At 32.2% G+C, this 20,880-nt stretch overlaps 1 protein-coding gene across 1 annotated transcript in view; it reads right to left on the bottom strand.

The window, feature by feature from the left end:
* LOC118187640 (uncharacterized) overlaps positions 1 to 20,880 on the bottom strand; it is a 408,650-nt gene that overhangs the window by 11,888 nt on the left and 375,882 nt on the right. The window contains exons 2-3 of the mRNA XM_085823655.1: positions 14,244 to 14,297; positions 1,085 to 1,241 (exon numbers count right to left, since the gene is read on the bottom strand). Of these exons, the coding sequence (XP_085679781.1) occupies positions 1,085 to 1,241; positions 14,244 to 14,297 (211 nt within the window). The remainder of the gene's footprint in view (positions 1 to 1,084; positions 1,242 to 14,243; positions 14,298 to 20,880) is intronic.

Genomic DNA, 20,880 nt, shown 5'->3' with positions numbered 1-20,880 from the left:
CAAACAAACAAAAAAAAAAAAAAAAAAAAAACTTCCTTTAACCCTCTGACTGGCACTTTTGCTGAGAAAGCTGAAATTTTCCAAAACTGCCATGAGAGAGAGAGAGGTATTTTCTTTGTTTTAATGCCAAAGTATCTTTGGTCTTTTATATGTGGATTTATGTACTTTTCCTACACTGCCTTTGTCACAAAAAATATCCTAGGTCATATATGAATACACCCTTGCCAGCCAGAGGGTTAAAATACCTTGCAGTTTCATTTTAAATATGCACTATTGCTGAAGGTAAAATTTATGCAAAAGCAGATATAGAACATAAGGGTAAGAAATTTGCTACCTCTCACTTTTGGATATACTTACGTAATCTCCCATCTTATTACATAATATACTATACCTTTATCATCTAAGTATGCCTACCTGCTAGTCATTCATGAAATCATATACTGAAGAAGTATATTAACTAACTATATTATAATTATACTTTTTTCAAATATTTATTTGTATAATCCTAGACTTTTAATTTCTGGATGGTTTTAAAAATATTGCAAAAACAAGGTAAAGCATAAAAACTATAAAAAGATGCCATTAATTATACATTTGAATTAATTTATATACTACTTAGCTGAGTTAAGCTTAAATATTACTGTTAAACAATATTTTCAGTTTCCAGCATATTTGTAAAAGAAAGCAAATTATGTTAATTTACCTCTTCATGTTCTTAGACGATTACTATAAAAATTACAGAATTATTAATTTTGTACTCCCATAGGAAAAAGGGGCTTGAATATTTAAACTGCTGAAGCAGAAATTTTGCATTTACATATTTAAAATAACTCATTTCTGAGATACGTAAACAGCTTTTCTGAACTATTTTCTTTATTCTAATATCATTCTACATGGAAATAAATAAAAAGTTATTAAAAATAATGTTAAATCAAAATTTGACAGGGTAAGTACACTCATAGTAACACAAAATTTCAGAATGTAATAAACATAAATTACAATAAAACCATGCATAAATACAGTGCACAAATTAAATCACAAATAACTGCACCAAAGAAGAACCCATCAAAATAAGTTATCTTACATCCACCTGAACCAGCATCTTCATCTTCTTCATCTTCATCATCATCTGGTCCAAACCCAGATCCTGGAGCATCTTCATCATCTACTCCTCGTCCAGAAGAATGTTCCAGGTCTGATCCAAATTCTTCATCTAAAGCACTTCCTTCAATCTTATCTTCCTACAGAATAATAGCAAAATTTACATAGATATGTAAACAAATGAACATTATACTTAAAACAAAGCAACAAATAATAGCAGCAGTAGTAGTATTGGAATTCTGGCACAAAATGTTAAAGGTTATACATACTGAATGCAAGTTTTATACTTCTACAAGCACACATAATAGATAAATACAAGTTTAAAAGCACTGAAATAAATTGGTAATGGCATCTTTCCAGATTATATGATCAACAGGCAAGTCACAGTCATTATAAAACTTCATTCAAAGTCTGTTCAAATATAGACATTCTACTACAAAGTAACGCACTGACAGAACAGTATTACAATATGTACAAAGAGGTTCACTCTCGGCTTTTAACAAGTAATCGAGTGTAATTCAAGAATGACCAATTCTAAGATGGGTTAAAATTACTTCTATTTTCTATTGGTCTTCCAATACTCTACTTGAGGTTTTATACTTCTCAACTTATTAGTAAGCTGTTTTATTCCAGGAAAGTTGCCATTTATGAGGATTCGTTTGATGACTCCTAATATCTCTGTAGGGCACAAGCTGACATGACCATTTCTAAGCAGACTTTGCAGTGATATCCGCTAGCTCATTTCCCTGTATGTCCGACTTCTCAACTTTAGGTTTATACTTTGGATTTTATCAATTAGCAGATTCTGAGCATCTTCTTCAACATTTTCTGGTATTGTCTGAATATAAAAGAAGGTGCATAACACAAGGCACTTAATTCTGAAGTAAGCACAGAGCACACCTCTTGTAAACGTTTACCCTCCGCATGGTTTCCAATTACAAAGGCCGCTCCAGCCTGATTTGCTGCTTTTAACCCATCCACATAAATGGTAATAGAACTACTGTACTCTTCTATGTGCTCAAAACAAATTTCATTGTACATGATCTCATCCATATTATGTTTTCAAGACGCTGGAAGGCATGCAGAAGCCGAATTTGAGCATCTTCCCAAGGTGGAATTTAAAAATATTTTACTGCCTGGATATCCACATCATCCACGCAGTAATTTCCTTTCAGTGAACAAAGCCCTAAGAGAAGGAAGGCACACTCCAAATAAGTGGTCACACGTGTTATCAAGCAAAAGAATCCGAGGACAGTTGCTTGTGATATTATGATGAAATAATATTGGACAGAAAAATGCTCACATCTTAAGTAACAGTTCATAACAGTCAATATAAGGACTCTGGACTGGAGATATTCTGAAGACTTCAGAACATATATGCAGAGCCTGATGGTGAATGGGATTTAGTTTCAATAAAGCTGAAGATCATGCTGATACATAGACTGAACCACAGGCCAATCTTGAGCAGACAAGTGCTCTGTAGATATGGAGCAATGAGCCGCATTTCACACCCTAGAAGGTGTTTGGTGGAACTTTTTAAAATATATAAAATCTTCAAATACTTCTTCCTCAAGTACTGCAATGTGAGAGTAAGAACAGCTTTCAGTCAAACAACACTCCTAAAAATTTTACTTTGGATATAATCAAAATCGGTAACCCTTGAAGTTAAAGCTGAGGCTCAGGATGGAGATATTGCCTTCTACTGAACTTCATGCAAACAGTGTCCTATTTGACATTCCTGAATCTTGTATACAGTGATCTGCAATTGCCTCTTCATATATCTCAAATCTGCAACTTGACAACTGATCTGGAGGTCATCAATGTACAAGGATCTTGAAATGGCAGGAGGAAGTTCCTTTAAAAGAGAGTTTATTTTTTGATTGAATAAAGTAACACTTAAAACACAACCCTGTGGCACATCCTCCTCTTGTTGAAAATTTTCTGACAAAATAGAGTCAATCCTCATTTAAAAAGATCTTGCCTTCAGAAAATTCTGGATGATAATTGGCAGGTTGCCACTAGCATGATTTTCATGCAAAATGCCATATTTCCATGCCTTATTGTAAGCCTTTTCAATGTTAAAGAATATGGAAACTAGTAGATGGTTTCTTTTCACAAAGGCTTTACGGATTTAGAGGTTTCTAAAAGTAACATATAGTCAACAGGTATCCTACTTCTATAAAAATCACTCTGATATGGTGAGCTTTTCCAGGTAACAGACTAGGCAGTTGTTCAGCATTTCTTCAAATAGCTTGCAGAAACAACTGGTCAGCGCGATCAGCCGAAAGTTAGAGATTCTTCATTTCTTTTTCTGGCTTAGCTAAGGGAATGACTCCAGCTTTCTTCCATACATTGGGAAAAGTATGCTCCTTTATACAATTGATTATCAAGAGTGAGGACAGAGTCAATCACTTGCAGGACAGATGTTTCAACATTTTATAACTGATACCATCTGGACCTGGACTACAGCTATGTGTTTATAACAAAGCTCTCCTTAGTTCAAGCATGTTAAAATTACCATTACAAGGCTCAGAGTTGAACACAATGGGAATTTTCTCGGAGTGTACCTTGTAAGGAAAAAATTCTGGTGGATAACAGCTGCTTTTAGAGATCACAGGAAAAGTCTCCCCAACAACACAATTTCTTCTGTGGTGCTTAGCACTTAGCCATCTTTTCCCAGTAAGGAGAGTGAATGATTTTTATATATTCTGCATCCTTTTTTAATTCTCTCCTATACTCGTTTACTTGGCATAGAGGAAGTTATTGATCACAGATAGGAAATCCATGAAACCTTCTAGCTCTGATATCTTACTTTTCTTGTATTTGCTTTGGCTCTTTTGAAGGTGATGAGATTTGACAAAGTGAGGCACTTACGGAAAAGTCCCCAGCTTTACTCTGTTATCTTAAAGTATATTGGCATTCATGGTTCCACTATGGTTTTCATATTTATGATGATTTGCTGATTATCGAGGTATAGAGGTTGCAGCTGCCTGGATGATGATGTCTCTGATGACATTCACTGCTTCATTGATAAGCACATAGTTCACCATTTCCTCAATCATTTCTACCACTGCTGAAAAACAGTTCCAATCTGCTCTATCAAAACCAAAATGCACAGAACTTCTAATAGAATAATTTGAAACTCAAAGGAGAAGAGATCATTTATGATCTAATAAATGATTGCTCCCATACAGATCATTTCCAACACTAAATGAACAAACTGCCAAAGCTGACAGCGGACAAATAGCAAGATCTGCTGTATGAGAAGTCCTTGTTGATGGAAGTAAGTGTGCTGACCATCGTTTAACAAACATAACGGGTGATCCTCAATTACTTTCTCAATCTGCTTCCTTTAAGAGTTCAAATACTTACTTCCCTAGAGAAGGCTATGACCATTAAAGTCTCCTAGTAAGATGAAAGTTTCAGGCAGCTGCTCTATAAGGTCATTCAAATCTGTCTGCTTGGTCGATGTGATCATTAGGTGGTGAATGAACAGAGCAAACTGAAACCAGATTATGAAAGCTTATCTGCAAAGCGACAGTTTGGAGGAACATTGTCAAATGGAGAGCATTCAATGCAGCTTTAAGTTCAGCAAGGATACCTACAACTTTACAACTACGCTCACCCATACAGTGGAACCTCGAGATATTTCTTTCTTAATTTGTTCCCGCATTGAGCTTGTATAGTGAATTTCTCCTATCTAGAAACAAACTTTCCCATTGAAAATAATGGAAATCCAGTTAATCCATTCCAAAATTATTATTGCCATCTCATCTTCACTTGACGTACCTGGTGTTTTTTGGAGAAGGTCTAAGTACAGATTCTTAGCCTTGCCGCAAATAATAGCTTCTGACAATGAATTGCCTTTTAACTGCTTCTCATGAATTTACACCAACAACAGCTTCTCAACATCTTCTAGGAGTTTGGGACAGTGCTTATATGTAACGGTAACTCCTTTGGCCAAATCAAGTTTCTTAATTTCTTCCTCAGAATAGTGCAGATTGTTGATGTCAAACAACCACAAGTATTTGCCAATTCCATCATTCTTACACCACGTTTATGTTTATCTGTGATTTCTTTCTTAATTCCAATGGCCATGGCTTCCTTATTTTTCTTTGCCGCACTATCTGGGGCAACAGTCTTCTTGGGAGGCATTGTGAAATAATTATTTTCACATTTAAAGTAAAGAACAATTAACACACAAGCGCACAAACATGTAGATCGAAGAAAACTGAGGGGTATTCCCCGAGGTCGAGCCGGATCGGGAAATGTGCTACGCATACTAACAGCCTGGCTAGTTGCTCGTAACTCAAGTCAATCCTCATATTTAGAGACACATTTTTCACTCATGCTTTCTTCATATCTCAAATTGCTCTTATATAGAGGTGCTCATATCTCGAGGTCCCACTGTTTTATCTTTCCTCGTGAAGGGAAACTTCCAAAGTTTTGCTTGTTGCTCTTGTTTGAGGTCTTCTAGACTGCCAAACAAACAAAATGATAGACACTGATCATATGTTTGATGCTATCGAGATTTTGGTAGAACCTGCAACAGTTCCATGAGATTAGGGTGGCCATTAAGTATAATATTTATTCTTTCTGTGCCGCTGTTTGGTTTGGCATGGAAGATGTTTGGGAATTTCTAATCTATCTTCCACTTCCATATTATCTGAGTCTATTGATTCCAAAATAATGTCACCTATTGAGCTATTGCTAATTCTTCAACTCTTGATTAATGTTTTGTTAGCAGTTTTTCCCCTTGTTTTCAACTATAGTTTATTTATTTATTGGTATTATATGTGTTGGTTCTTTTTGTTGTTTTTATTATTTTCTGCAGGTTCTAGAATACTTGATGGTAGAACTAAAGGTCTACTGAGAGAGGTTTGAGTAGTGATAGACCTAGCTGATTTTACAAGACTAGTGAAAGACTTACTTAATCATGGTTGTGAATTTTCAAATATCCTTCTGGCTTCAGCATAAGCATTTCCTGTCACTTTTGTTGCCTGAATTTCCTTTTCCGATTTCCACTTTGGGCAGGAGGAAAAAATACTAGAGAGAGTGTTCACCCTTGCAAATTATGGCAATGACACATCCATGCAATTTTCACTATTGTCCCCAATCTTCAAACACTAAGCACACGTCTAGTTGCCACGACAGGAAATCTTGGGAATGGACAAAACACAGGCATTGGAAGCAACCCACTGGTGTGGAATATATGGTCTTGCAGGACAATTAAGAAATCCAGCTTTTATATTTTTTAGCAGATCAGGCGAGTTGAAAATGAAGATCATGTGTTTTGTGTCAATCAACCAGATATGTCTTATGTGCTATTACAGCGACGGTGCCCAAGATTGGTAATAAGTAAGGAAGCAAACTGGAAGGCCGAAGTCGTATCAATAAGCAAGTCTCCAGAATAGAGACACTTTATATTTTGAAACTCACTAACACAGGAATGAATGTGTTTATTTATTAAGGAAGGAAACATCTTGCACACCAGAATGACTAGAATAGTGATTCTCAACTGGTGGCATGCGTATGACTGGTGATACGAAAGAGAAAAATAGCTGGATGCAACGAAACAAATTATTATTAACTATCAAATTCAAACATTTCATGAAGAAAAAGAACAATTGATAGAAATTTCCTGTGATCGAACAACTGAAAATTTCAAAAATAACACACTTGTAGACTTTTGGCTGAACCGAAAAAAAGAATTTAAAGGCATTTCAAATAAAGCTATTAAGTTTTTATTGCCATTTTGCACAACCTATTTGTATGAACAAGGATTTTCTTCCATGTTATATTTGAAAAATAAATACAAATAAAATTAAAAGTGGATTCTAATTTAAGGTTAAAACTAAGATCAGCCAGGAACAAATTGATCTCAAAGAGGTCCAGATTTCACAGCAAATTTTAGAATTAAATTTTGATAATTAAAATGGCAACCATCTTTTGATATAATATATTTTAAGTGTGCATATTTAATATATATAGCCAATATGTTGTGCAAATGGCAAAATATTTTTTTAACATTTCTAGTTAGAAACTGAAAAATAATCATTGTAAAATGTAGTGGTGGTACTAAAGTTCCTCAATTTTTGTTTAGGTGGTATGTATTAGTCAAAAGATTGAGAACCACTGGACTAGAGACAACTAGAAAACACAGACAATTTTTTGGATTATTGGCATTAGTGTCGATGGGTATCTTTAGACTTTTCAGAAGATTGAGTTATTTTGGACTTGACTAGAATCGAGACATACAATCATACGAATTGATATATCTGATCCCTGTTGAAAAGAAATTAGATTCGGGTCTGGCCACTCCACCCTCTAAGAAGCCCAACAAGGGAACACAAGACTCCTGTGTTAGGGGTAATCGGACCTACACGCAAACTGAAGCCCTACAGTTGACTACCAAAAGCAGATACTCTCCGAAACCCCACGTTATGAAAGTTTATTTCAGGAATTCCATTTTTTAAAATCAGAATTTTAACAAAAAACTGATTGGAAATGCTGAAGAAAAAATTACGAGATTGATGTTTATTCTTCCTACTTACCTTACCATAACTTCACAGTAGCATGTGAAATGAAATAAAAAGACACACAGTTATGAGTGACACCCTATTACCCAAAAGGTACCAAATTTTGTAAGCATTTGCATTTATGGCATAGATACTGAAAACAAAGGAAATTTTCCAAACTCATTTCAATTCCAGATTTTTAATAGACTAGCCATTTGTAAGGTAAATGGTCCTATGACTCCAGCTACAGTAATTTCATAAAAATACTTAATATTTCTAATATGGCATCTCATGATATAATTTTTTTTATTTAAACCAATCAAATTAAAAAGTAGACAAACTGTTCTTTTTAGAACTGCACTTATTGCTTCATTGATTAGTTAGCTGCTCAGTAACAGAGAGAATAAAGACAGTTAAATAACTTTCAATTAACTGAATGGCAACATGCTCGCAAGTGGAAGATCAAAATATTTTATATCAGGCATTGGCAACACACTACTTTTAAAATAGCCAAGTTTGTTGATTAAAATTGAAAAATAAATATGTTACATTTTGTTGAATGGCAAGTCTTATATTTGTACTATAGGCGTGCTGGAGATAAAACTGTCATTATTCCGATCAGTGTTGTCATAGCTCTCTTTCAAACTATTGAGTTTATTAAGCAAAAATTCATTATATTCATGCAAAAAATTTAATAAACAGAAAAATTCAAAATTCGGGCTTAAAGTGCATATGTTTCTTTGGCTGAAGAACTATGGGTATTCAAAATTTGGTGGATCTAGGTGCTGTCGTTTTTCCATAATGTGATGAATATACACCCATGCATATAAACAGATTCTTCATTATTTAATAGTAGAAATTAAGTCAGAAACTAAACATATCACAGCCAATACAAGAGTATCTGACACTATTTAGGCAACCTTATACATTATGTATGTAGTATATACGAAGAAACCTTCCTAAGATAATCACTCATGTGAAAGTAATTGATAAAAATACAACTCTATCATATACAAAGAAATTAAATTTAAGTTAAACTTGATTTGCAGGAATATTTTATTTGCAGAACCTAAAAAATCAGCAGTATTTCTAACAGCTTTTTAACAAAGATGAATGCAGATTTAAAGAAGGATTGAGAAAAGTGGTATTTACCAAAAATTTTAACTTGATTACACATTATTTTATGAAAACAAAATATCAGATTCTAATTAAATACTAAATTTATTACAAAAACAGAAAATTCAAGTAATTGTGTATGAACAATTTTTTTTTAATTCTATAAATAAAAAAACCCAGAAAATATTACATAAAAATGTAAAAGTAAATTTAATTATGTGGCTTAGTTTATACCAGAAGTTGCTATACATCATATCCTTTTTTCATATCAGATAATTTTCAAGTAGGTTCTAAGGCCCTGAAGATGATTTTTCAGAAGAATTTTTATATAAAGCACAGGATTAAATTCTCTTAAAAATTTCCATTTAAGGGAACTGTCATTAAATCTGATATATGTTACAGTCAAAAGAGAACTTTTCGTGGAAATACTGTTCAAGAAGCTGAAAAGTTCATTCAGCTTCAGTACTACTAATAAGCAATAATCTACATAATTGACTTTAACTTTCTTTATACTGTTAGGACTTCTGCTATGCAGTTTCCAAGTTAAAGCTATTTAAAAGAAATCTGAAAATTATTAGTTTTTATTTCAAGTTTTAATATGAAAATAAATTTTTGTATCCTTTTACTCACTTCTGGTCAAGGACATGTTCATATTCTAGGAAAACAAACATTAAAGTTCCATTTTAAGTTTCATTATTCAGGTCTCACTATTTCCATCTTTCATCTCATAATCATTTTGCTTCCATAATACATTCCGTAAAGATAAGGTGATCAGACGTACCGCTCTTGGTGGGCTGATCCCGATTTTTAATAATTTGTCCCACGGCATTTTAAAAAAGTCCAGATTTTTGGAAGCATGATAAGCTAGGGAATGCCAGGAAAACAGGAAAGGTGTAGAGTCATTAGAATATTTTTTTAACAGAAGCGATGAAAAATGAGCAATGCCTTCCCCGGGAATCGAACCATGAACCTCTGGAATACGTACCCAGCGTGCTGACCACTATTCTATGAAGGCCTGCTAAGAAGGCGGGAGAAATACCTTACATGCTCCCCTTTTTAAAGGGCAACTGGGGTTTATTGGACCCAATCACCAAATCCTGGGTGTGGAGAATCATGATTCACCACCCTTTTAGTAGTTTGGACGCCACTGTAGATACTTTAGATATTTTTGAAGTAGGAGACATAAAAAATGAGCAATGCCTTCGTGGGGAATCGAACCATGGACCTCTCGAATATGTGGCGAGCGTGCTGACCACTACACTACGAAGGCATGCTAAGAAAGCAGGACGAATACCTTATAAGGGAATATACAGTTTTCGGCGACCATCTGGCTATTTTGCCAGGATATGAGTTTTATATTATTTTTGTTAATTTTATTATGTTAAACTTTAGTAATAACAAATAATTGTTGAGAACGGATTGTCAAGAACTGCTTATCAAAGTTCATATTGTTGATCAATTGTTAGAATTCAATCACCATTGTTTGGACTTAATGAACAATGGCATATTTTGGCATTGAACATGAAGAAAACATTTTATAACTGTCTCTCAGATGATACACATCGCATTAGTGCTAGTTAAAAAGTGATGTTAACAAATGAGCTATTCAGATAGTTTAGGTAAGTAACTTATTTCATAAATACAAAAATTTTCTTGAATTTAGCAGACATTACTTATATTATTTATATTTTATAGTGGCAGCAAAAACTCTAGCACCGGCCTCGAAAGTAACACGTTAACGACTTATGTTACGGTAAATTCAGAAGAAAAATAATACAATACTATTATTATTTAGAAAGAAATATAGGATTAAAAATAAAATAATTTTTAAAGTATTTTATAACTTTATAACAATCAAATTAATTTAATTTATGGACTAACAATGCAATATGTTCATGTAATTATGTACTTATTTACTGTGTTTTTGAGCAATACGTATATAATAATTTATAATATAATTTTTATTTATTTATTTATTTATTTATTAGATTTTTAACATAATGACTAAAAGAAGAGGGTGCAAATTCCACGATGAACTACTAATAACTATTCAACGATGAACTATTTTTTATGTAAATTTCCTTTTATTAAAAATACCAAAGGCGATTACATGCTAAAATGTGAGAAATGTAATGGTGAATTTCCTATTTCACACAGCGGGAACAATGATATTTCAAATCACTTAAAGTCACAGAAACATAAAAAATGTTTAAATACTCCTGCATCTTCCTCCAAAATTCAGGAATTTTTTCAGAAAATAACTATAGAGACAAAGAAAAGAAATTAGCATTAGCAATAAGACATGTCTTTTCATGCTATTAATCACAGTCATTCCTTCAGATCTATGGAATGTACATCACAAGTTGTCCGAAAGTTATTCCAACAAAAAGTTTGCCTGTGCCTAGAACAAAATCCGAGGCAATTGTGTGTAATGTGCTTTTCCCATATTCATTTTCCGAATTAAACAAATATCTATAAAAAATTAATTTTATATCCATATATTCTGATGCATCTAATCATAAGGATATACAGTTATTTCCAACCATTATTAGTTTTTTTGATTTGGAAATTGGAATAAAAATTAGAATTTTATATTTCATTTCTTTTCCTGGTGAAACTTCTGAAATAATTTTCAGTTCAAATATTAATATTTTGAAAAAGAAAAACAATTTAAAACATAAAATGATTGCATATCGTGCAAAGAACACAAATGCAAATTTTGGAGGAAAAAGCGAAAAGAGGTACAAATAATACTTTTTATAAATTAAACAAAAACTTTAATCAAAACATTATTCGTGTTGACTGTGCAATGCACATAATACATAACAGCATTCAAACAGCTGCTGACTTGTAACCCGTAGATGTGGAAAATATTGTTATTGAAATATATTATTTCTATATATGCACAGTGCACGTTGACATGCTTAAAGAATTTTCTGAAACTACGGAAGTCGAATATGAGAAAATACTTACGATTAGATATACGTAGTAAAACTTGCTGGTTAGCTCTTTTGCCAGCTATCGAAAGAATTTTGAAAATATACGATCGCTTGAAATCTTACTTTCTATCACAGGATAAATGTCCTAAATTTTAGAATCTTCAAAAATTTGGCCAGACTTTGTACACAATCAAGCAACTCTTTTTCGAAATTCTATAAAACTTATTGAAGGTGACAAAATTTCGGTAATAGAAGTAAAAATGAATTTAAAATTTTAGTGTTAAGAGTGGTTAGAAAATAATTTTCTTCCGTTAACTATCCATAATAGTATAAGCCAGCTAGAAGAACAAGGTGCAATAAATCGCGCAGATATTATGAATCATTCGTTTGTTTGGTGCAGGTATCGGCCAGGATATCACGCTTAGCACAATGTATCCAGCTCAGTAACAATTTTGCCATAGGCTGATGACACAGAGTAGTCTGGGAAAATGGCAGAAAGGTCAAAGGTGAGAAGCGGGGGGTGACCATGCATCACAAAGGCTCTACGAGCCAAGCAAGATAGAAAGCGAACAATGGAGATGCAAGACGATGAATCTAACAACTGACGTAATGTGCTGTGAGGGTACAGTGAAAATTTTAAGTGAAAATTCAAACTTGAAAATTAATGCATACACATAAGTAAAAATACAAAATAAGAAAACATATAAATACATAAGTTTTGTGAGAATACATAAACATACCTGAGAATACATAAATAACTAAGTGAACAGTACATTTACAATGTGCAATCAAATAATAAGGGAGCAGATATGTTGAGGACTTATGCGATAGACATTCTACATAGGAAATTCCCTGGTCAGGTGAGCTGCGAACGGTCTAATTTCAAAGTCCCTCAAGTGTGAAGTAATCAAATACATTGAAGTGCTTCATGTGAGCACAAGTAAGTGCTTTATGAAAAAAGTTTTTATTTGTCTTGTGTAGATAACTATCTACATATTCCATATTGAGGTCTTTGTGCAGGGTTTCATTAGACACATAATAATGTGCATTTGTAATCATCCGTAAAGTTTTATTTTGCAAATCTATCTTGGCATAGGCGGCCCAGGCAGGCAAACACAGGTCTAATTATAGTTATGCAGATATACCTTTTCTTGTGAAGTTTTAAGACAGAGTACGTGCCTATTAAAGGCGTCACTCGGTTAATAATACCAAAGGTCTTCTCTTAACTTTCATGATATGATCCATCCAGGTAAGTTTAGTATTAAAGGTGATATCTAAATACTTTGCTTTGTCTACAGTGGGAATATCAGTGTTGAATAATTTCAGAATAACAATGAGAGGAGTCCTGGCGGATTTACGTCAAATAATAAGCAGTTGCGATTTCTATGGATTGATGCAGATGCACCACTTAGAGGACCAAATTTCAATTAAAGGCATAATATCCTGAAGCTTTTTATCAGCAAGCTCAGCTCTCCTGTATTTACTAGCTAACACGATGTGATCCGCGTAGCATCCAAAGAAATGGCTTTGACTGATTTGCACTTTAGGGAAATCTGCGACGTAGAATATATAAATGAGCGGCCCTAAAATTGATCTATATTATGAATCACATTAAAAAGTTATATAATAAATGCATAGTTTATTTAGAAGAGTGGACGGTACATTACAATGATATGGAACATTTCCATTGGGTTACATTAAAACAAGAACTTAATTGGAAGATGTGAAAAAAATCATTCGATCATATTACTCAAAATTTCCCTTCTGAACATGATCTTTTTAATGAGGTATCATTATTAAAAAAGTATATTGATAATGAAAAGGTTAAATATTGGGCATCAGCAAAAATCACAATAGAGAACAAATGTTTAGAAATATTTCATAATTTTGTCCATACAATAATGCAGTAAAAATTGTGGAATATGCACTGTTCTTACCAGGAACTAATGCTGAGACTGAATGCATTTTTTTTACGGTAAATAACATGCGGACATCCGAAAAATTACAATTTTAAGTGTTGACATTTTGAAGGACATTTTATGCATAAAATATGATACATAATTTTTTATTTTGTATTAATTTTACATTTTATAATGTAATATATTTGCAATTTGTACTTGCATTGAAATTTAAAAAAAATATATTTCAATACTATTTTTGCGATCTATGAAAATTTTAGTTCCTCCATATAGACCAAATTTTTAATCAAGAACCCTCCCCCCTCCCGGACAATGGTGTCTCGCTTTCCCAATGTTAAAATCTGGTCACCTTTGTAAAGACATTATAAAGCAGTTTAGTAAAATTTATAAAGATAATTTGCAAAATCTACTTATGCTTTCAGTTATTAATTCTTTAAATTCCTCTGACTTTAATACAGAATTAAATTGTTTGTTTTAAACAAAGAAAAAGAACAAGCAGCTCACAAATTAGATACAAGGGTTCACAAATTTAACAAAGGGTATGGGCAAGCCCCACAAGTCCCTATAGCTCACCGATGGGAAGTACTGTTTCAGAATATTTTAGTAACTATTTAAACAATGGCAATAAATTCAGAAATGAAATTACTCACCGGAGAATCATTAAGAAAATACAGTTCATTATCCCCTTGTTTCACATCAGTTTCCTAAAAGCATAAAAATAACATGATAACAAGATCATATAAATGCAATTAACAGAAAATGATTATAAATATTTTAATATATGATGAAAAGAACCCAATAAAATGCATCTTGATTTTAATCCTCTTTTATTATATAATTCATAAAGGCTGAGAAAAACATATTTCAGAAACATTCTTAGTATATAAAGAATTATACATCTAAAACTAAAGTTACTTTTCAATAAAACATACAAATAAACTATTATATAATTGTAAATGTATGACAATTAATGTAATGATGGTCAGTTCCTCTCCTCCAAGAGTTTTTTCCCCCATCAGACTCCCTTCAAAATATTATATTTACAGTAATATAATATATTTATATTAGCATCTTAGTATTTAAAGCTTAAAATAAATAAAATTTGGGTTATTTATTTACAACCTAAATTATCAGATCTGTTGCAGGAAATAAGTCACTGTTTCATAAAAACTTACATATTAACAAAATTAAATTTCAAGTTATTTGTACCTTATTAAATACCTTGAGATTTTATTACATGAGTATTATAACATTTGACAATAATAATTGCCAAACTATCAGCCATTATACTTAATTTAAATTTTTATATACTTACAATTAAATGGAAGTTCTTAATTCACTCTTGAACCCTGATGTGCTCTCCTATCTTTCAAATTAGAAGATGCAGTTTGTGAAATTTAAATACGGACATATCTTCATTTATTAAAACTTAATCATTAGCTTAAAGATTTAACAAAAGTTTTAAATGTGGGAATCATTAGTATTAAGACACTCCTGGCTATGCGAAGGTATTCACTGCATAAAGCTTCAATTTCCCACTTTTGGTATCAAGCTATAAATGACTGCTTTCCTGCAATTAATTCCAACACATGTTGTGTTGTGATATACTTGCTCTTTTAGCATGCCACTTAGGAACTCAGAGAGATAAGTAACCTTAATGGTCAAAGTCCTCAAGAAATAACAAAATCTTTATAAGGAGGAAAGAAAATAATTTTACTCATGCTAATAGTTTAGTTTAGAATATGATACATACATGGCATCTACTTAAAAAAGGCCAGTATGGAGCTCTCTATCATCCAGTGGATTCATGAAGAGTAGGACCCAAGATTAAAGACACAGACAACAGGCATGAGATGATGCAATACATCCCAATCCATACATCATCAATACATCCTACACCACATCCCAATCCTCATATCATAAAGAACTGTCTCAGTATGAAGATTTTTACATGCCTACATACCGATATTCTGAGAATTTAGGTGCCTACATAGATGAAATGTGTTATCCAATATTCCCAAATGTGCTAAACTACTGACAACGATGGCAATAACTACACACCATCTTTTAGTCAAGAGGTTTTAATTCTTGCATGGGTAGCCATGTAACCAGATATGCTTTTTTTTTAGGTGCTTATTCACATATATTCATGGAAACTTCTTTTTAGATTCCTCATTGGATATTGAATTCGAGGATTTTGTCTGTCATTTCTAATTTCTTAAACTGTACTAATAAAACTAATTTCTTAAATTGTTATCAATAAATTTTTATCATTGCAGTTTTCAGAATGTGTACTACTTATTTACTACAAGCTGAATCAAATGCTGAATCACTAGTGAAATCACAAACCAGTAACTATATATGCATGATTCAAAAAGCTTAGAAATTAATTGCTAACAACAAATTTGCAATTAGGCTTCAAATCATACATACAAAACATATAGACTCGAGAATAACAATGCCACTCATGTCTCTCTCATAATCACTTTTAGCACTTTTGTCATCTTCATGCTTTTCACTAACTGAGGTAAGTCTAAATTAAATTCCACTAAAGTATATCTATTAGCTTAGAAGTTATAAGGGAAAATAAGAAAACAACAGAGAGCGAAACATATTCACCCCATTTTTAAAAAAAATTACTTGATTGCGCTGAAAAATACAAGTTTATGTGACTTTTCTAGTGTTAATTAAAAGTTAATTAACAAATTTTCAATTCAAAGTCAAATTAAATAATTTGACTTTTCTAGTGTTAATTAAAGTCTAGTGTTAATTAATGCTCGTTTATGTTACTACAAATTAAAAACAGCTGGGACAGGGAGAGAGAGAAAGCTTGCAATTTTCTTAAAGATTATTGATAGTTAAATTCTTTGTTTCCTTAATCTAGCTATTTATTGCATTCATTTGTATTTTATAATGAAGTATAAGAATTAAATCAAAAATCTGATTAGCATATATAAACCTGTTCTAGTCATATTTTCAGTATCCAATTATAAAATTATAAATAACTTCAAAACTCATCTTTGGAGAGTATTTTTGGGGGAACGGGAGTAGGGAATGTGAAATACAATATGTAAATCTGAACATCTTCAATCAATAATAAGACATGTTTCAGAAAAAAAAAAAAAAAAAATTGCTCTCAATTTTACCGCTAAGTAAAAAAAATATAAATTATATGTAACACACTTCTGAGCGATTTGAAATCGTTTATCGTTCCCTATATGTTTCGATTGTCAATTATAAAGGCCTAATCCTTTTACAAATAAATAAAAAAATAAAATTTTAATTAGAAACAGACTGTGGTACACACAACTTCAAACAACTTTTGTTTAGCATCAAAGCTACAGATGGTTCTAATGTTATTTCTTTATTCCCTTTCCGTTTAGTTCTCCTTAGCTCTAAAAGATGGCGCTAAAGGCTTTTACCAGCATAGTCAAGGATGGGTAATAATCTACTATCAACGCAACCACTTCGGTATTATTTACGCTTATGATAGTATCTAACCGCACTATCATTTTTGCGTGTTTCGTAAATATCGATGCCATTAAGTTATTAAGTAACAATCGTGAATCATAATTTTTATCATTTGACATGGATAACTGACAAATCAAATCAAAATACGGCAGTGCCGCCCTAACCACAGGGCTAAATGGGCTATAGCCCCAGGGCGCAAGCCTTTTGAGGCGGCAATTTTTTATTTGCGATATAGTAAAAATTTATTTTTCATTTTATTAGTTTTTACTTATTTTTAAATTAAAACACTTCTTAAAATATTAAACTGATTTTTATTTCTTCCAAATGTGCTGAAAAACGATAGATAGAGAAGGGCAACGCGAAATAGGAGTAACACCCTACCCATCGTACTTTTGTTTCAGTCGCATTTGAACTGTCGGAGCTGTACTGGAGTTAATATAAGACCACCTACGTATACTCACCGCGTCGCCAGGGCATATTCATTTATCTAAACGTAAATTGTATTATTTTAACAATCCTGATAAAAGATAGGAACATAAAGGGGTCACTGATGCGTACCTTAATATAGATTGCACGACAAAACTAAAATTGATATAATTTTAGTATTTGTCGACTGAATAAGGTGAATTAAAAATTGAAAATTAAGTGGAAATTATTAAATTATATTATTATCTTCCTAAGGTAAGTGCTTTTCCTTTTACATACACTAGTGGACAAAAAAAAAAAAAAAAAAAAGCATAATAAAAAAAATGGCATTTAGCAAGATAATATTTATTAATTTTAAAACGTTAAAAAATAAATTGGTTTTTTTTCTCATTTTATATTTAAAAATATATTTACTTTAAGGTATAAAGAAATTAGGTAGTATATTGAATGGTTTATAAAAATCAAAGTGGACAAAAAAATGCATATTGAAAAAAATTGCCTTTTCCCGCCAAAAAACATAAAAAAATTCTATGATTCAGTGCATCCATATCAAAGCAATTATCAATTGAAGACAAGGCTCAAATTGAAGCTTTCCACGAGTCTGGAATGAGCCGAATGGAGTTAGCAAAAAAATACTCCGTAAATCAATCAACAATTTCCAGAATTGTTAAAAAATATATTATAAGAGGGTCTTCATCTCGAAAACCGGGATCTGGCCGAAAGTTGTCACTCTCATCAGGTGATTTAACTTTTTTGAAGCAAAATATCTCAAAAGATCCTAAATTAGGATCAAATAAATTGAAAAATATATTAAATGACAGAAAAAGAAAATGTGTTTCATCTAGAACAATTCGTCGTGGATTGTGTTCTATAGGTTTGCCTGGCAGAGTTGCCTGTTCTAAACCATATTTAAGTCCTGAAAATGTTTTAAGCAGATATGAGCATGCTAAGAAATGGGTTTATTACACTCAAGAGCATTGGAATAGCATAATCTGGTCAGATGAGACCAAGATAAACTTGTTTGGATCAGATGGACGAAGATATGTGCGTCGTAAGGTAAGGGGAAAGATATAATTTGAAAAATTTAAAGCCTACTGTTAAACATGGCGGAGGGCATATTATGGTTTGGGGTTGTTTTAGCTCTAATGGCACTGGAATGTTAACAATCATTGAGGGAAATATGGATTCCCTTAAATATACTAGGATAATCGACTCTTGTCTTGCATTGTCAGCTTCAAAAATGGGTCTTAATGGATATGAATTCCAACAAGATAACGATCCAAAGCATCGTTCAATGCATTCAAGAGAATATTTCAGAGATAAGAAGATTATTGTGCTAAGCTGGCCATCCCAATCACCAGATATGAATCCAATAGAACATCTCTGGACTCACCTGAAAACAAGAATAAGGGAAAGACAGCCAAAAAACATTGATGAGTTAAAAAGGATAACGCATGAAGAATGGGACAGGATTGATCCGGATTTCTGCAAAAAGTTGGTCGAAAGTATGCCAGATCGAGCTGAAGCACTTTATAAAGCAAAGGGTGGGCATACAAGATATTAATTAAACAATATGCATTTTTTTTGTCCACTTTGATTTTTATAAACCGTATACCTTAAAGTAAATATATTTTTAAATATAAAATGAGAAAAAAACCAATTTATTTTTTAACCTTTTAAAATTAATAAATATTATCTTGCTAGATGCCATTTTTTTGATTATGCGTTTTTTTTTGTCCACTAGTGTATATGTTAGCTAAAAATTAATTAATAATGATATATACATATTTAACAATTTTATAACAATTTTTTATTCCATTATGTAGGAAGACTAACCATGGAACATAAACGAAAAAAAATTATCTGTTCCGCCAACCGTAAATTAAAAGAAGAGAAAGAGGCGAGGCAAAAAGCTCTCTTGGAAAAAATGCCTACATTAACAAATTTCTTTAAAAAAGGCGAAACACTTTCTATGGATATTACAGAGGATGAGCAACACAAAGAGGGAAAAGAAAAAAATCAACAACAGTATGACAATAATGCCCAGCAATCAAATGTGAAAGAAAAAGAAGAGGACCAGAAACAACAAACATGGAACAGCCACAGCCAGAAGATCAAGAAAGATAATATTTAGATGAAGATGAACTTAGTAATATGTTGAGTGTTAATTATACTGATCCAGCATTATGGGGAAGATTAAGCGAAGATAAAATTATAGATATAATGAAGAACATATCTAACGTAGAGGTAGATATTCAAGAACTAGACTTTTCTGCATCTAAAGTGGTCTACAAATCACAGAGCAAATATGCTACAAAAATGATATTTTATAGACGTTTACAAAACAGAAAACAACAAAAAAGAAACTAGCTTTTATACTCAAATACTTCAGGAAAAGTATATTGCATCCCTTGCAAACTGTTTGGTAGTGCCAATAATCCATTTAGTGCAGGTTTTAACGATTGGAAACACAGTGAAAAAATTTCGGACCATGAAAATTCAGCCCTTCATAAAGAAAACACCCGTATAATTGTGAACAGATCTACAGAAAAATGGGAATATTTCAAAAATTATTCTATTATATCAATGGAAAAAAATACGAATTACTGGAAAAATATTTTAGAACGTATCATCGAAGTCATAAAATTTTTAAGTTCAAGGGGTTTGGCTTTTAGGAGAGAAAATCAAACTATTGGTGATAAACATAACGGGAATTATTTAGGGTGCTTAGAACTTTTAGCAAAATTTAACCCTATTTTGCAACAACATATATTTAATTTTGCAAATAAAGGTACTGGGAATATTTCTTATTTATCTGCAAATATTTGTGATGAATTTCTAAAAATATTGGGCAGAAATGTTAGATGTTTTATTATCACGGAACTAAAAGAGGCAAAATATTACTCTATTATAGTCGATTCGACGCCCGATATTTCCCATATGGATCAATTAACCATTGTCGTAAGATATGTCAATAAAAATGGAACACCCGTTGAAACGTTTTTAAAATTTTTGGAGAATACTGGCCATAAGAGCTCAGAAATGCAAGACTGTATTTTAAAGCTATTATCTGATTTAGATATTAGTTTAGAAGATTGTAGAGGACAATTTCATGATAATGCCTCTAATATGTCGGGTATATATAACGGCCTCCAAGCACGCATTAAATCTAGAAATAATCTTGCCATTTACGTGCCCTGTGCGGCACATTCTTTAAATTTAATTGGACAATCGGCAGCTGAATGCTGCATACAAGCAACTAAATTGTGTTTGTTTCTACAAAACTTATACAATTTCTTTGCCGCATCAACATCAAGATGGGAAATTTTAAAAAATACGCTAACAGCAAAAAATAAAGTTCCCAAAAAATTAAGCGACACTCGTTGGTCA

The sequence above is a fragment of the Stegodyphus dumicola genome, chromosome 9 (genome assembly GCF_044657685.1).
Source record: "Stegodyphus dumicola isolate Sdum_Otavi_A_Nest chromosome 9, ASM4465768v1".
Taxonomy (NCBI): Eukaryota; Metazoa; Arthropoda; class Arachnida; order Araneae; family Eresidae; genus Stegodyphus; species Stegodyphus dumicola.
This window is presented reverse-complemented; position numbering and strand designations above follow the sequence as displayed.